This window comes from Nomascus leucogenys, chromosome 18 (genome assembly GCF_006542625.1).
Source record: "Nomascus leucogenys isolate Asia chromosome 18, Asia_NLE_v1, whole genome shotgun sequence".
Classification (NCBI taxonomy): domain Eukaryota; kingdom Metazoa; phylum Chordata; class Mammalia; order Primates; family Hylobatidae; genus Nomascus; species Nomascus leucogenys.
In genome coordinates this window covers 43,954,499-43,971,683 of record NC_044398.1, presented here as the reverse complement: position 1 = coordinate 43,971,683, position 17,185 = coordinate 43,954,499, and the positions used below count along the sequence as shown (strand labels likewise).

The 17,185-nt window shown below is 57.9% G+C and overlaps 1 protein-coding gene across 3 annotated transcripts in view; it reads right to left on the bottom strand.

Annotated features, from left to right (window-relative positions):
* The window catches only part of LDB3 (LIM domain binding 3), a 69,599-nt gene extending 52,448 nt beyond the window's left edge, over window positions 1-17,151 (bottom strand). For 2 of the 3 annotated variants that reach the window (XM_012502928.2, XM_030797949.1), the window contains exons 1-5: window positions 17,015-17,151; window positions 15,077-15,192; window positions 4,354-4,505; window positions 3,715-3,790; window positions 2,047-2,414 (exon numbers count right to left, since the gene is read on the bottom strand). In XM_012502928.2, coding sequence (XP_012358382.1) covers window positions 2,047-2,414; window positions 3,715-3,790; window positions 4,354-4,505; window positions 15,077-15,169 — 689 coding nt within the window. In that variant the 5' untranslated portion in view covers window positions 15,170-15,192; window positions 17,015-17,151. The remainder of the gene's footprint in view (window positions 1-2,046; window positions 2,415-3,714; window positions 3,791-4,353; window positions 4,506-15,076; window positions 15,193-17,014) is intronic. The other variant, XM_030797950.1, reaches the window with a different exon arrangement.
* Between the last annotated feature and the right edge of the window lie 34 nt (window positions 17,152-17,185).

The window sequence follows — 17,185 nt, the reverse complement described above, 5'->3', positions numbered from 1 at the left end:
GCTCAGCATGGGAGAAGTGGGCCATGGATAAGCACAGGGATTAGCCCTTGCTGACCCTGTTGCTGACCCACTTAGCATAGGTGGTGGCCTCAGCCCAGCAGAGGTTGCCCTAGGCCAGCCCAGGTCAGAGGCTCCAGCCCTTCCTGCCGGCATTGCCTGGGACAGCAGCATCAGCTTTTACTTTGGATGAAACACCCACTGCACATCCTCCCCTAGCCCACCATCCCTTGGAGGAAACGTCAGACTCTGCTGCTCTGAGCACCAAGAAATAATTTACACATTCATCAGGGTCGGGGCAGCCCCTGTACCAACAGCAGAGTACCTTAGGCACTATGGGAAGCAGAGGTGGGCCTGGCCCCTCACTTCACTGAGCAGGCAGCAAGTCCCTGTCTCAATGCAAAGTGGAGTCAGGCAGACCTACGTGCCAGTTCTGTCTGCCACTTACTAGCTGTGTGACCTTGGGCAAATTACTTGCTCTCTCTGAGTGCCTATTTTCCAGCTATAAGATAGGGAAAATCATGCCCACCTCTGGAGTTGCAGAGAGAGTTGTGTTAGAGAGAGTTGCTGAGAGATAAGGCATGTGGACTGTTAGCTGGTCCATAGCCAGAGTGCAGGGTCAGTATGGGGAGACATTATCATCATTGCAGGTGGGTCTCCTGAGAGTCCCAGGCCACCAGAGGCTGACCTCTCTGCCTGAGGCCAGTCCCTGGAAAGGACCAGGAAGACCTACCAGCCCAACAAATGCGGGACAAGGAGGCCATCTCTATTCTACTATTCCCTGAGCTTTCTGGCAAAAGTCCTTTGCTGGGGAACCCTGGGGGCATATATGGCTCTGTCACCTTGGGTAAGGGAAGCAAGCCATGTGGTGTCAGATATCAGCTTCACTGAGGATTCCAGAAAGAGCTGGGGAGCTGGGGAAGCTGAGGGCCACAGGGAGCAGTGACCTGATGGGGCACAGGTGCCTTCTGCTGCAAGGGCAAAGGCAAGGGCATGGGCTTGGGCCAGACTGACTGGATTCCTACTGTGACTCTTCTGGGTGGCTCCAGGCAGTGATGATACCAGGTGTCATGCAGTGAGTGGGTGACAGACAAAGCTCAGAGCTTTACAAGTGTTGGGTCCTTTATCCTCCCAATAACCCTGAGACATGGACAATGTGATTCCTCCATGATTCGGAGGAGGAAACCTGAACCACTAGGCTCTACTGCCTTGACTCAGTCTGCCCTGCCTGGAGAGGGCTATGCCAGTTGCACCAGGCGGGAGTAGAAGTTAGGGTGAGAGAACAAGCTTGAAGGGCTTAGAGCTAACACAGGCCCAGTGTGGGGACTCCGTTCCCTTGGCCCCCTCCACAGTGCCCCAGTCCCATGTCATTTTAACTGCTGTGCTCCCAGAGTCCCACCAGCTAGACCTTGGGGGTGAGGCTGCTGTTCTCCTGCATAGCCCCTTTCTCCTTGGGGTCCTGCTCTCTCGCCCCCCATCCTGGCCAAGGTCGCTCCTGCAAACCCACTCCCTGCACACCACTGCCAGAGTCTCTCCATATACAATTCAGGGGCTCCCTCTTCCAGGCAGCTTCCCAGACTATTCCTAGTCCCAGATAACTCGCTTTTCCACCTCTTGAACTCTCCCCTGCTCCTGCCTCCATCCTCCCAGAGGGGTGGGGACCCGTGCATAGCTCTTGAAGGCTGCAGGCTGTGCTGTCCTGTTCTGGGGGGTGGCCTAGTGAAAAAGTGTTGGAAGTCAGAGTCTCCTGCATTCAGGACTGGCTCGGCCACATGGTAGCTGGACAAACGGACTGTGACTTAACCTTCTCTGAGCCTCAGTTTCCTCCTCTGCAAAATCTGACATGTCACCCCATCGTGGTTGGTTGTATAAATCGCTAGCATGCCTAGCTCATGGCAAACGCCGCAGGATCGTTGCTGGCCTCATGGGCTCGGGGCTGGCTGGATTGGGGCCAGTGCCTCGCTCTGACCACCTGACCAGGTCTCTGCCTAGCACCGAGGACCCAGGTGGCCCAGGCCACCTGTGGAGAGCTGTATGTCCGTTACCTACCCTCCTGGGAGTCCGACACCCGAGGCCTTCCCTCGGAGGCTCATCTGGTACATCTGAGCCATCTCCCTCAGGGTCTCTGCCGAGTACAGGCCAATGGGGTTGTTATATTGCCTCGGCTGGCTTGAGCCCGGCAGGGCTTTCGGGCCGAGTAGGTCCCGGGCCCCCTCTGGGCTGGTCTTGGCCCTCAGGCTGGCCCGCAGAGGACCAGGGTCAGAGGCCTCGGCGAGTGAGGAGAAGGCGGAGGGCCGGGAGAAGGCAGGGCTAAAGGTGGGCCTGAGCTCCGGGGTGCCTGGGGTGCCTGGGCTGGCCCTCGCCTCAGGGCTGGGGCTGGGTGCCACCAGGCTGCCGTTCGTGTCCAGAGCGGGGTCCTGGCACATGGTAGGCCATGCAGGGGAGAGAGAAGAGAGCGGTTAGAGGCCACACGCGTCCCAGCGCTCCTGCGTGGACCTGAAACAGATGTGTTAGTGCGAGCCCAGCAGCCTGAAGCCCAGAGTGCCTGGGCGCAGCACCTGGAGGGGAGGACGCTGGCGGAGGCGCAGGCAGGCACATGGCTCCTGGCCTGGCCTGAGGCTGGCATCCAGCTGGGCAGAATGCCAAGCCCTGCACGGAAGCCAAGCCAAGCTTCCCGCCCCCAGGGGCCAAGGAAATGGGTGTAGGGGTCAGGGGATGGCCTGTTCTGTATCTGTTCCCCCTGCCCCTGAGAGTGGGTACCCAGTGGGCACAGCCCAGCCTCCTGCTCCACTGACCCCACACTGCCAGTGAGATGGGGCTCCTGGGCTGGCTGTGGGCAGGTGGTGGGGAGGTGAGGAGAGAAGCTGAGGAAGTGGGTAGCTGACATTTGGTCCCCTCAGTCTACCTCTGCAAGCATCTCCCAAGCAGCCTCCACCCACTTCCCCAGTCTGTGACCTACCCCACCCCTGTCAGCCTCTTTTTCTTCCCTCTCCCTGCTCCCCTGCCCAATCTGCCCCACTGGACAGGTGGGGTCACTATCAGCTCACATAGGGGGAGAAGTTGAGCAGGGACCCCTCGGGGGTTGAGCTGCTTGGCGGGGCCTTGGGAAGGGCCCAGGCAGTGGTGAGGTCTGGAGCCAGGGCTTGGCCTCCCTTCTCCCCCGTGCCTGCCATTGCCAGCACGTCTAAGGGCTACAGGGGCAGGCACTTGGGAGGGGCAGGTGGGGAAGTGGAAACCAGAGGGAGAGATCTGGGTAGGGGAAAGCCTGAGGCCAGCAGGCCCCTCCACACCTGGAGGTCCTCCTCAAGCTGGGCCTCAGCCGCAGTCACCCAGCTGCGGCCCCCTCGGCAAATGAGGGTCAGAGCCTGGACTCTCGTCCCCTGCCTGGCTGGGAGGGTGACCCCTCTCCTGGGAACACTGCTGCCCAAGCTGGCTTCCTATCAGCCCAGCCACGAGGCATAGCGGAGGTGGCTTGCACCCAGGCAGGCATTCATTCCCACATCCAGTGTTCAAGAGGGGCTTGAAAGTCTCTCCCGAGGGGCTGCCTCACTTCCCCAAGGTCAGCCGCAGCAGGGGCAGGGATGGGGCAGGGCTGATCCCACGGCCGATCCCACGGCCTCATCCCAGTTGGGCCAGCCAAGGGCCAGGCAGGCTGGCCAGGGCCAGCACTCCAGGAACCAGGGCTGAGTGTACCCCGCCGCCACAGTCAGCACCTACCTTCTGGTGGGGAATCACTGGCAGAGGGGTCTGGACTGGAGGTGCTGTCGTGGAGATGGGAATGGGACGCTTCGATCTGTAGAAACCAGAAATGAGACCAGGTGAGGAAGTTGCCCCTGGGGCCAGAAGCTCCTGCTTGGGCAGGGCTGGTAAGGAGAGAGCAAGAGAGAGCTGGAGTCAGCTCTCAGAGATAGCTGAGTCAGAGGGCCCAAGATCCACTGTCCACCCCATGGGCTGGATCTCCCCAAGAAGGCCCTGGGCCCTACGAGGATGGAGAAGTCATGGCCCCTGGGCATTTTGGTCAGCATCCATGGGCCCCTGCTATGTCACTGGGGGCTGCCTGGGCAAAGTGGAAGCAGGGAAGACCTGCCTTCCAGGACCAACGGCCCACGTACGGGCAGCACCAGGACCACCCTCTCAGCCTTAGCTGTAAAGTGAGGCAGTAATGTCTGCCTCTAGGTGCTTGACAGTGACTTGGGCCTGGTCATTCCTCTGGCCCAGGGCTGTCCTTATCTTCCTGCACAGTTTTGTAGCCCAGGGCTGGGCCCACTCAATTGCTATGGGACAATCCCTCTTTTGGCCCCTGCCCCATGCCCACACCCAAGCCTCCGCCCCCTGCTCTGGAGAGCTGCCACCTACTTCTGCAGGGTGAGGCTCAAGTTGTAGCTGGCAGACTTGATCTTGTTCTGGGCTTCCAGGTGGGTCATGGTGTCTGTGTTGACGCCGTCAATGGCCACCACGAGGTCACCCTGGCTGAGCTGGGACTGGGCTGCCTTGCTGCCTGGTGTGATCTGATTGGATAGCGGAGGTGGGGGGTGAGCATAAGAAAGGTGGTCCTGAGGAAGGGCCAGTCCTTGGGGAAGAGTCACCCAGGAGTATTCAGCAGAAGCCGTCATTTTGTTTTTCATTCGCTACGGCCAGTGCCAGCTGCTAACCAAGCCTAGTTCCTCTTTCTGGCACATGACTACCACATTGCTTAGAGCTTTGTGTCTGACTGCAGCCTTGGGACTAGCTCTGGCCAATTGAATGAGGGTGGAAGCAATGTATGCTCCTTCCAGGTCTGCTTCTAGCAATCATCCTTGTGATTCTGCACACTCTCTGCCTGCACACTCCAATGCAGGGCATGGAGAGGAGGAGAAATGATCAAGGAGCACTGTATTGGATACTGCATGAATGAGAAACTTTTGTTGTTCTGAGCCATTAAAGTTTGGAGGCTACTGGACATGGTGGCTCATGCCTATAATCCCAGCACTTTGGGAGGCTGAGGAAGGAGAATTGCTTGAGGCCAGGAGTTTGAGGCCAGCCCGGGCAACAGAGCCCAGACCCTGTTTCTACAAAAATAAAAATATTTGGCAGGGTGTGGTGGCACGTGGCTATAGTTCTAGTTACTCAGGAGGCAGGTGAGAGGGTCACTCCAGCCTAGGAGTTTGAGGTTACAATGAGCTATGATCGCTCACCACTGAACTCCAGCATGGGTGACAGAGGGAGACCCTGTCTCTTAAAAATTTGCAGGCGTCTGCTGGGTGTGGTGGCTCACGCCTGTAATCCCAGCATTTTGGAGGCCGAGGTGGGTGGATCACAAGGTCAGGAGTTTGAGACCAGCCTGGCCAATATGGTGAAACCCTATCTCTACTAAAAATACAAAAATTAGCCATGTGTGGTGGTGGGTGCCTGTAGTTCCAGCTACTTGGGAGGCTGAGGCAGGAGAACTGCTTGAACCCAGGAGGCGGAGGTTGCTGTGAGCCGAGATTGTGCCACTGCACTCCAGCCTGGGTGACAGAGCGAGACTCGGTCTTTTAAAAAAAAAAAAAAAAGGCGGCCAGGTATGGTGGTTCATGCCTGTAATCCCAGCACTTTGGGAGGCTGAGGCAGTCAGATCACCTGAGGTCAGCCTGGCTAACATGGTGAAACCCTGTCTGCACCAAAATTACAAAAAAATTAGCTAGACATAGTGGCGTGTGCCTGTAGTCCCAGCTACTCGGGAGGCTGAAGCAGGAGAATCACTTGAATGCTTGATTGAACCCAGGAGGCTGAGGTTGCAGTGAGCTCAGATCATGCCACTGCACTTCAGCCTGGGCGACAGAGCGAGACTCTGTCTAAAAACAAACAAACAAACAAAAAACTGCAGGCTATTTGTAACCTTGGTTAGCCTCTTATAACCCCTGCACCCTGCAAAGCTATGGAGCACTTTTCAGACTCCAGGAGAAAAGGGAGACGCAGCAGCTAAGACACAGCAGCATCCTAGAGACACTGCCAGGCTGAAGGGCAGAATAAATGCACCCACTCAAAAACATCTTAGTGCCAGGTGCTTTGTGCTACCTGGCAGATGTGGAGAGAGTGAGGTAGCTGACAACCCTGCCTGGGTGAGCAAACTGAGCTGGGAAATGGGGCAGAGCTTAGGGTTCTGTAGTTGATATCATATCTCCAGAAGGCAGGGTGCAGTTGTGGGGGCCAGTTCCTAAACCCTGAGCCCGGATAACACCACGGAATGTTACAGTCTGGAGGCCCCATCTCCAGTGTAACCACACAGAATGCCACTTCAACTCCATCCTGGGAATTCCCCATGGGATCTCAGGAAGGCCACACCTCCTGGGACATTACTTGAGATGTCATCATGGCTCTGACTGCACTCTCGGGACATCATCCACGATGCCAAATTCTACACCCCCGGCCTCCGGTAATAGCACACTGAATGCTGTGGCGGCCCTGCCCACAGTAATATCACATGAGAGGCAAAATTCTCGAGGTTCTAATGATGTCACCTAAAGTGGCTTGATGGCTGGCCCCTAGTGACATTAGCAGCCCCACCCCTAAAGATACCTCATGGAATGCCAGAGACTCTGGCTGTACCCCTTGTGACATCACATGGAATGGGCTGGCCCCTGCTAATATCACATAGAATGGCTTTATGACCTGACTCCCACTACACCATGTTGGAGGTCCCCAACCCCCACGACATCATGAGGAGTGCCATGCAGGCCTGGCCTTCAGGGACATCACAGGAAAGAGGAGGCTCTGGACCCCACCCCCCACAAGCTGTGGTTGGAAGTGTTCCTTGGCTTTGCCTCCCAAACATGCCCACCAGCCAGTCCTCTGGGCTTCTTTGGGCACATCCCAGTCACCTTCCTGGCTATAACCCAAGAACCAAGCCAGCTCCTGGTGTTGGCAGAAGCTAGATTCAGGCCAAGGCCCGAGAACCATCCTAGAAGGAGCCCAGAGAGGCTCTGGGGATAGTCCCTTGCCCCAGGTGCCAAGCCTGGGTGGGCCTCTGGCCAGGCCCTGGGCTTACAGACATGGGTGGAAGCTCCTGCCAGTCCCCTCACAGGGAAGCCCCTTCCAAACCAGGATGCCCTGCAGTCACCAGTCACCAATGTCCAGCCCATTCCCAGATGGGCTCTGCAGATGCAGCCCAGGAACTGAGTTGTTTCTGCATGACCACATTACGGGTCACAGAAACACTGCCCTACACCACGTGGGTGATAACAGCAAGACCAGGACAGCCCTCTCCAATTGCTGTGAACCTGCCATTTCAGCCCTAGGGGCTATGATGCCCTCTTTTTTTTTTCTTTTTTCTTTTTTTTGAGACAGGGTCTTGCTCTGTTGCCCAGGCTGGAGTGCAATGGCGTGATCTTGGCTCACTGCAACCTCTGCCTCCCGGGTTCAAGCGATTCTTCTGCCTCAGTCTCCCCAATAGCTGGGACCACAAACGCATGCCACCATGCCCGGCTAATTTTTGTATTTTTAGTAGAAATGGGGTTTTACCATGTTGGCCAGGCTGGTCTTCAACTCCTGACCTCAAGTGATTCGCCTGCCTCCGCCTCCCAAAGTGCTGGGATTACAGACATGAGCCACCACACCCAGCCTGTGGTCCCCTCTTAAAATACTGGACACCTTGTGCCCACAGCGACCCTTCCCCTGCCCTGGAATCTGCAGAGACAGGAAAGGACAATACAGAAACAGAGGCGCCTGGACTGCCAGGAAGCCACAGCATCTGCTTTGCAAAGTCCAGCCTGCCCTCCAGGCTCTGCAGGGGCATCTTAGAGCTCCTTGAGATTTCTCAAAATACACATAGCCCTTACCCCAAACTCACTGCCATAGCCTCTATTAATGACAGGAGTGTGTTGCTGCATTGAATGTAGAGGTAAACAAAGGGTAAAAACCAACATCAGCGAAGGAAAGCAAAAGAGTTTTCTAGACTGAGAGGGGACTCCTGGGGGCAAGTTGAGCTGCCCAGCCAGGCCTGTCCTACAGAAAATCAACTTTCCCTACTCCTCTATGTGATCCCCAACATTTTATTATGGACATTTTGACAGATTTCTAGGCAGAGAAAGTAGAAAACATTCTAAAGTGCACACCTGAACACCCGCCACCATGGCTCTGCCACAGCATTTCACTCGCTTTGCTTTATCACACTCCATCCCTCCACATCCATCAATCCATCTCATTTGCCGGGCATTTCAAAGAAAGTTGCAGGCACCAGCATACTTCTTTCCAGGGCGAATTTTGCAATGTCTGTTCTGTCCTACTGAACTGCCCATGGGGCTCCCCCACAGCAGGACACCCCCACAGCAAGGCTGTCTCATGGCAGGGCACTCTCAAATGCCCACCTACAGAGAAGGGGTCGTCCCCCTGCAGGGCTGGGTCATTGCAGACCCCATGCAGAAGAGCCGTGCCCTCGGTCACAGCGGAGACGCTGACAGGAAAGATGGGAGTTGTGTCCAAAAGATCATGATGATGGCATGAGCAAGGACACCAGAATGATATTCAAGAGAGGCCGGGGCCAGATCAGAGGGGCCCTCTGCAGGGCTATCGGACTGTCATCCCTCTGGAGCCGCCTCAGAGACATCTTTCTCCCACAGGCATGGGTCAGCTGGCACCAGCCCTCCTCGCCAGGTCTCCTCGCTTCCCCTCACCTGGACCTGCCTGGCTCTCCCTCATCCTCAGGTATGGGCCAGGGTTATGCTTGCTCCCAAGGGAGAGCTCAGCCTCCTGGGGTCTGGTCAGTAGCCAAGCCTCTGACCAGAGGGAAGTGGCTGAGCTGGATCCCCTGCCCAGTGCCTCTCCCCAGCAGCTGTGTCTGCTTGTCAGGGCTCAGCTGGCCTGGCCTTTGGCTGCCCTGAGTAGGGTCCAACATCCCTCAGGGTGGGGGCTGGGGGTGCTGATATCCTCCTCTAGTGAGGTGCTCCAGGCAGGATGGAGGCAGGGACCCTATGGATGACCAAGAGCCATCGTATGCCTTCACCCCACCTCAGGAGCAGCCTGCCTGGGTGGGTTGGAGGGGGGCACCCTCAGACCCTTGCCCAGAGCCCAGGGCTCACGGAGAGTGCATTCCGGGCACGATGCTTCCACGTCTCTCTTGTCTGACTCCATCCTCCTCTTTCCTTTCTGTATTTCAGAAAGGGCCCAAAGCACCCAAATCCTTGGAGCTGTGGTTTTTTTCTTTTTAATCTTTCTATCTGCCTTTGAGCATTTAAATGCCTCCCTTGAATGAGCGTTTCATTCCCACGTCACATTTCAGTCTTCTCCCACCAATGGGCCCCTCTAAACCCTGGAAACCCAACCCTGGGCGCAGCCTAGAATGGCCTCAGGGTGGGGCACCGAGCTCCTGTCTCCAAAGCCCCTAAGAAAGGCTGCAGGCATTTGGAGGCCAAGATCAGCCCCCTGCCCCCAGGAGCCCTTCTGCCTTGCTGGGCCAAGGTCTTAGGGCACCTCCAAGGGCAGCCCAGGGAGAGCTGGTGCCAGAGCCACTTGTGAGTGCTGGGGGCTGGGGGCAGGGAGGCAGCAAAGGAGTAGCACAGGTGCCAGTATGGGCTGGGCCCCTGACTTCGGTGCCAGCCTCCAAGCCCTCCAGTGTCAAGAGAATGACAGTGCCTTTCTCGGATTGTTGTGAGGATTATGTCGTTAAACAGGGAATTATGTAAGGAGGGTGCAGAGCTGAGAGAGTTTCAGGAAAACTCCAAATCCAGGAGGCACAGTGCTGACCCCATCTGCTACCCCCAGAAGGTGTGAGGCTGGCTGGCTGCATCCCCGGGCTCCACAGGAAACAAGATCCACAGCTGGCAGAGGGTGGAGCTTGAGGAGCCAGCCCTGACTGACCAGTTCTGAGCCAGCCTGCTGTCCCTAGAGGGGCCTGGGTGTTGGGGGGAGGGGAGGAAAGTTCTGTCCAGGGCCCAGGGAAAGAAGGCGCCAGTGAGGCTTCAGACGCACCCATGCCATCGACTCCTATTTCCCCAGTTCCCTGGCAGCAGAGAGAGCAGCTGGGCTCTGCAGACGTTTCTGGCCATCATTCACTCCCAGTGTTCAAACCAGGCAGGCCCCTGCCTTCCTCCTCTTCTAGATCTGCCAGTGTAGATGTGGTGGATGGAGGCTGGGGCAGGTGGCAGATAAGTAGGAAGGGTGCAAGTTTCAGCAGCTCCCTATTCCCACACTCCCAGGCTGCCTGCCTGGGTTGGGGCAGGTGGGACAAAGTGCATTTTCATTGTATGATTAAATTACTGTCTTGTCCTGCTCTGCTGCCTTCCCATCTGGCCTCCCCTGGGGCTTTGCTCATGCTCACCCTCTCACTGGAACCTTCTGTCTCCCCATGGTCCCACTCCCCAACTCCACCCTGGCCGATAAATAAGCTGGAGTCTCCTCAATGCTCAAAAAGCCTCTCCCTGCCTGCCTGGGTGGCTCCAACTGGCTCCTGTCATGTCTCCTTTCTGTACCTCCAGACTCCTCCAACAAGTGACCCGTACATCCCGCCCCCACTGCCACTGCCTCCCACCTGCTCACACACAGCTGTCTGCCTTTGGCCCCACTATTCCACGCATATCAGTGACCTTCTGTGTCCAAAGCCACGGGTCACTGCCCCCCTCTAGCTGACCACACCTCCCCTGGCTTTCCTCAAGTGTCTCTTGAGTCTCTCCTGCCTCTCCTCCTCCTGTCCAGGTCCACAGTTCCACTTGGGTCTTGGGTGTGGCCAGTAAAATGCCCTCATGGGCACTGGCTCTCAAGGGCCCCCAGCAAGGCCCATTCTTGTGTCCAAGGATGGTTCCTGGGCAGAGGTGGAGCCTGGTCCCAAAGGGGTGCCAAAGCTGTGTTTGGGGGTGGGAGGGCTCGGTGTGGGGGAGGGTCTTTGCAGTCAGGGGCAGCCTCTGGATGAGAGGGGACCATGTAGAAAGGTAAGGAGACTCAGGGAATTGGGGGGCTAGCCCCCAGCAGAGCCTGGCCCAGCCTTTCTCAGACAGCCCTGCAGTCCTGACACTGGCTACCCCACAATACCTATAGCCCTGGAGCCCTGGGGCTGCTCATGCACCTGCCCTTGCACATGTCCTGGCCTGGGGGCCTCCAAGGGTCCAATTCATTCCCCAGGACCCAACCAGCCTCATGTGCTCTCCTTTTGGATGACTAACAGAGTTAAATGCAGTTCTGAGCGGCAGGGAGGACCTGGCCTTGGGGACCTCTAAGAATGCATTCCCCAGCTGTGAGCCTCTGAGCCTCTGGCTGCTTATCTTCCCTTGTTGATAGATGGATGTTGCGGGGAGGCCCCTGCCAGCCCCACAGAAGCCCTCGGAGGCTTGCCTGACCTTCAGTGCAGCTATAAACAGCATGGCCTGTCAGCACTGCTAAGAGCTGCCCAAGAAACAGCACTGCGTGCTCCAGTGGCCCCGAAATTCCAGGAATTGCCGGCACAGCTACCCCAGAATAGTCTCAGCCTGTCCCCCTTCCTCTCCCCAGAGACCCTGTCCTCAGCATGTTCCCACCACAGCTGGGAGAGTCTGATAAATACTGGAACCGAAATCCATAGAGAAGAGGCCTCTGAGCTGGTGCTCCAGGTGAGCCTGCAGGCGGGGTGGCTGAGGCCCTAGGAACAGAGGGCTTCTAGTAGACAGGCAGACCCCTCCCGGGCCCAGGCTCAGCCCCCGACTCCACCAGTCTCACAACCAGTCCCGGTAGACAACAGGTGGAAAGTTTTCACAAGTGCCTGTTAGAAAGAGCTCTCACAGATGTGGAAGGCATCATTTTATTTGTTTATTTATTTATTTATTTTTAAGATGGAGTCTCATTCTGTCCCCCCAGACTGGAGTGCAGTGGTGCGATCTCAGCTCACTGCAGCCTCTGCCTCCTGGGTTCAAGCTATTCTCCTGCCTCAGCCTCCTGAGTAGCTGGGATCACAGGCATGCGCCACCACACCTGGCTAATTTTTGTATTTTTAGTGGAGACAGGGTTTCACCATGTTGGCCAGGCTGGTCTCAAACTCCTGACCTCAAGTGGTCTGCCCCCTCGGCCTCCCAAAGTGCTGGGATTACAGGCATGAGGCACCGCGTCCGGCCTGCTATCCCCATTTTAAGGGTGAGAAAAACTGAGGCTGAGCAGGTAAACAGACTTCTGAGGCGACACAGCTGAGAGCAGCAGAGCCTAACAAAGCATACTGCTCTTCCCCAAGGCTGGGGCATGAGAGGCATGAAGAGGTGAGACCCCAGACCATGGCCCCAGCCTCTGGCCAGCTGCCAGGGCAGAGGCCTTTGGAGCTGCTCCCTCTCTGGGCTGCTCCCCCTTCCCTACTTCCTGGAGAACTGGCTGGGGTGGGGTGAAAGGGCAGCTCATGTTGCAGGCCCAGCCACACCTGTCCAGGATAAATAAAGGCATTTCCCCACCACCCTCCTTTCCCAGTCTCCCTCTTGAACCCCCTTCTCTGTGGGTCCGCAAGCGGAGACCCTCTGAAGGGAGGCCTTGAGGGGCTGCTGCTGCCCCAAGGTTGCTGCCATGAGCCCCCGGGAGCCATCACCCAGACTGCAGGTGGCCTGTGTCCTTCCAGGAGGAGCTGCAGCACACACCTGCAGCTGAGAGGGGACAGGCCCTCCCCAGTGCCTCTCTATTAGTCCCAGTTAGAGGGATGAGCAGGCCAGCATGGGAGTTAGGGGTGACAGGGTACAGGAGATCCACCCATGGCCATCCCTGTCCTGTGAGCAAACTCGAGCCTCAGTTTGCCAGGCTCTGAAGCGAGGTAACGATCCCAGCCTCACCTGCCTGCCCACCCCACAGGGTCACACACTCTTGCCTCTGGTACCCTACGGCACAGGCTCAGGTCCTGGCTGGGGTGGGAGTGGGGTTCCTCCAGAGAGCTCTGGCTGTGCCTCCCCAGTAGGGGGATGTCCCTGGTGCAGAAGGGCCCTGCGAGCCCCGGCAGTAAATCCTACAGCCCTGGTGGGATGGCAGGGCTGTGTCCACAAGGCCTGCCCTGCCAGCGGCACTGAACCAGGACACAAGCCCAGGCTATCAGCAGCCTACCACCAAAATTTCTCAGGAGGCTCCAAGCCCTGGGGAAGGCTCCAGTACCCAGTCCAGCCTGCTCCACGGCTTAGGTGATTTGGGGTATGCCCCTAAAGGAAGCCGAGAGGCCATATCATGCCCATCCCCCAATGCCCTGCCTGAGCTTCGGGTTCTATTTTTAAAAATCCCCCCAGTCATTGGATCCAGCACATCCCTGCATACCCCCTCCCCGGAGTAAGGACATTCCTCCTGCTATCTAGCTTAAGGCTTCTGGGCTGCCATTTAAGCCCCTGGCTGGCCAGGGCCAGGTGGCACATAGACCCTGGGTGAGGTCATTGGCTATCCTGAGTGCCACTGAGCCCAGTGGCCAATTTGCACCCGTAGGGTTAGGGCAGGGAGCACCAGCAGGAGGCCTCGAGATGGTGGAGCTGAGGGAGATGTGGGCTCAGTCCCAGGCAGGGGAGGCCACAGGGCCCATGAGAGAGCACACAGAGGCTCCACCTTATACAGGAAGGAGTCCTGCAAGCATGGGGGTGGGGAGCCGTGGGAAAGAGCAGTGGGAAATCCACTGGGGCTCACATGCCCACAGATCGCCACCTCATGCAAAGTGTGCAAGGCTGTGGGTGTCCAGGACCCTGTGATCTCCAGGGCAGTAGATCTGGAGGGGTGGAGTCTCCGGGTTAGAATAAGCCACATCTCCAACTGAAGGATGGAGGGCAGGGCCTGTTCCCTGTGCCAGAGCCAGGCCAGCACCCCCTCTAGAAGCATGTGGCCTCTATGGTTATTATAAGCCTCTCACGGCATCCCTGGATGGGGCTTCTACTTCTGGGGTCGCCCCAAGTACCCATGGAACAAAAACAGAGACTACTCCTCCAGTGGGGGTGTTGGCTCCTGACCCGCTGTCCAGGCTCCCTGGCCCCTCTGCCAAGCCCCTTCAGGCCTTGCCCACTTCAGTGCTTCCCCTCCAACCCCTTCCTCCAGCCCCCAGGCCCAAGGCAAGTCCCTAAGGCCCCAGAGAAGAAACTGTCCCCTTGTTCCCCCGGTAGGCAATAGCCCAGATACCCCTGTCTACCCACCACCCTCCAGTGACAGCCTGGGGGCCTCCCCCTCGTGTCTTGTGCCCAGAACAGCACGGCCAGGGGCTCAGCCACCAGGCAGGGTTGTCCTTGCCCTGTATGCCTCACAGTTCACCCTGAGCCTTGTGGCCTTCAGCCCTGGGTCTACCAGTGCCTTGCTGGGGAGTGTCTTTGTTTGGCAGATACTGACGGAGTGCCTACTACAGTCTAGGGGCTGTTCCCCCATCAGTCCCTGCTCCTGGAGTGCTTCCTCGGTAGCATGGCTAACTTTCTGCCTCTCTGGTGTTGCTGTCTCCAGCCAGGCAGTAGAGTTACTCAGACAACCCCTGATGTTCTGTGTCATCTGCATCAGGCCATGCTGCTCCCCATCACAGACACTGCAGGACAGGGGGCCATCTCACCAGGCCCCAGCGCTTGTGGGGAACAAAATGTGAGACAGAAAAAGCAGCCACGGTGAATGGGGAGGAGTGTCCAGCTCCATGAGCCAGGGTCTTGATGTCTCAAGTTTGGGATGGAGCGGGTGCCCAGTACTCAGTCCAGCCCAGCCCCACACTCTGACAGCTGGGCAGCCAAGGTCAACCGTCTGTCTGTCCATCTATCCAACTGCCCATCACCTGCCCTCTCCATGCTGGGAATGCTCCCTTCCCAAAGCAGCTGCCCACATCTAGGGAGATGCTCAAGGCTTGGGGGCACCCTGAGCCCACTCTAACAGTAAAGGGACCAGGAAGGCACTGTACTCTCTGTCCAGCTACCTGCCTGCCTGCTTGCCTGACTGCCTGAAAACTCAGCATTTTCTTCTCTGCTAAAAACACCTACCACCTGCTCATGATGTCTCACATGCATAACAGGCCGGCGGGCTCCGGTGAGCAAACAGCTGTGGCTGAGACCAGAGGACCAGGCCAGTCCCAGCGGATGGGGCATGCTCTGCTTTCTGAGAGGCTCAGAAAGGACAGGCAGACATACGGACACACACACCCTCCTCCAAGCATGCCCACCCCGTCGGGTGCCAGGCTGTGGCAGGGTGCACTCACCCGGGAGATAGTGAGGGGCATGTTGAAGTCCTTGCCCCCCTGCAGACGGAAGCCCCAGGGCCCGGGCCCAGTCAGGGTCACACTGTAAGACATGCTGGTGCTGTCAGCGGCCGCCTCTGCAGACAAAGGGTAGAGAGGGTTGAGTGAGAGGGCACTCAGGCACTCCACCTGCCCGGTCCACACCTCTGCCCCTGCCCCTGCCCCCCAGCCTTGCCTGCTCTGTCCCTTGCTGCCCAGCCAGGCTGCGTGGAGCTCTTGAGAGGCTCCTAAGAATAGCTGGGAGCGAATGCCATCGACACTGATATCTGCCCTCGGCTGCGCCCATAAATGGACTGTAACCCTACACTGTGCCCGCCCGCCCGTGGCCTCCCAGCCGGTCCACCGTGACTCACACAGCTAATATAGCCCCTGGGGAGGGGTGTCCGGCACCCAGCACCCCCCGGGGGGAGGAAGGGGGACTGGCCAGGTTGGTGAGAATGCTCTGGTCTCCTTGCTCCTGTGTCCTCTGGAGAGCGTAGACACTCGCTCTTCCTGCCCAGTGGTACCCATCCTCTTGCTCAGCAGACCAGGGGCTGAGCTCCCTTGGGCAGGGGCTTTGCTGCCATGTGGTGCCTGCCCAGGATTCTGGGGTTGTGCTTTATCCAGTGTGGGGCCCTGGAAGTGCCTTGGCTTGAGCTGAGCCTCTAGCTGGTCTGTGACTGGCCCAGGGTTGTCCAGCCATAAAAGCGATCATCATAGCAGCAGCTCTGGGCATAGCCAACCTCAGTATGGGCCCTTCACTCCCTGGGATCCTGAGGAGCTGCCACCTGGGCCCGCAGGAGACAAAGCTCAGGGAGGTTAAGTGACTTCTCCAAGGTCACACAAGGAGTGGACCCAGGTCACACTGGAGCCTGGGCTGATTCCTACAGGATGCATGCCAGATAATGGGCTCCCAATGGCCACAGAAGCCTCCCAAAGCCCTGGTCCTGGGCAGCTGGCCCTCTGCCTGCACCCCTTGGCATAGGGTCTGAAAGCAGGTCTGAGGCAGGCCCATCCCCTCCAGACCCTCTGGGGGCCCAGCCAGTTATTCCTGGCTCTCCTGTCTTATTTGTGCTCTGGAAAACTTGACGGCAGCATGGAAAGCTCCAGCTGCCAGTGCCACACGCCAGGCCCCGTGCCCTTTGTGCAGGAATGGCAGGGGGCAGGGAGAAGGGAGGAGACGCCATTTGCTCAGCTGCTAGACACAGGGCCAGGAGGGGCAGGGAGGGGGAAGCACGTGTGGCATGTTCAGCCTGTACCCCAGAGACAGCGTGTTCTGGATGGGGGCCTCAGCACCTTGGGACTTCTGCCAGTGTGGTCTTTGGGCCAACCCCTTCCCCAAGAAAGACCTCAGGCCCCTATGTGGTCTGGAGATAGATCAAGGCCCACCCTGGCTCCTTGGTTGGAGAAACTGAGGCTCAGGGGAGGCAACTGGGTTGGCTGCTTGCTGGCCCTCTTGGAGGGCTCTGGCTTGGACCCTGAGGAGTCAGTAGAGGCCTGAGTGTGAGTCATTTCTCAGCTTCCAGCCTCACTCCTGGGGCCTGGCACATGCAAGGTACAAGGTAGGATCACCAATATTGTAGGGTTGTTTTGTCACTTGCCCAAAGTCACAAAACTATCAAGCGGAAGAAGCCAGGAAAAGACCTGTATTCTTTCCCCTGCTTAATCACCTCCTTCACCCTCTATCACGCAGCCCAGTCCAGGAGGCCAGCAGTCCATGGCCAGCGTCCCTTCCCCTTACCACTCCCTGTCCCTCTCTGCAAAGCCCCATGTCATTCATCCCTAACTCCAGCTTTATTCCCTTTCCTAGGGGTGTCTGTCCATCCTGCCAGGCTGGGGAGGACTCAGCAGCAGGGCATAACCAGTGTGGGAGAAGGAAGGCGCCCACCCCCAGGGCCAGGGAGCTGGGGGAGGCTGTACCTGGAGCTGCACGCTCTCTCTCTGGCCTCTGGCTCCTGCCTGATGAAGCTTGCCTCTGGGGAAAGGGAGGGGTGGCAGGAGAGTGCTCTTAAAGGCGAAGGCCGGCCTCCCTCCATCTGCCTCCCTCGGGAGACGTGAAGCCAGTCAGAGAGCAGCTGGTACTCATGGTCT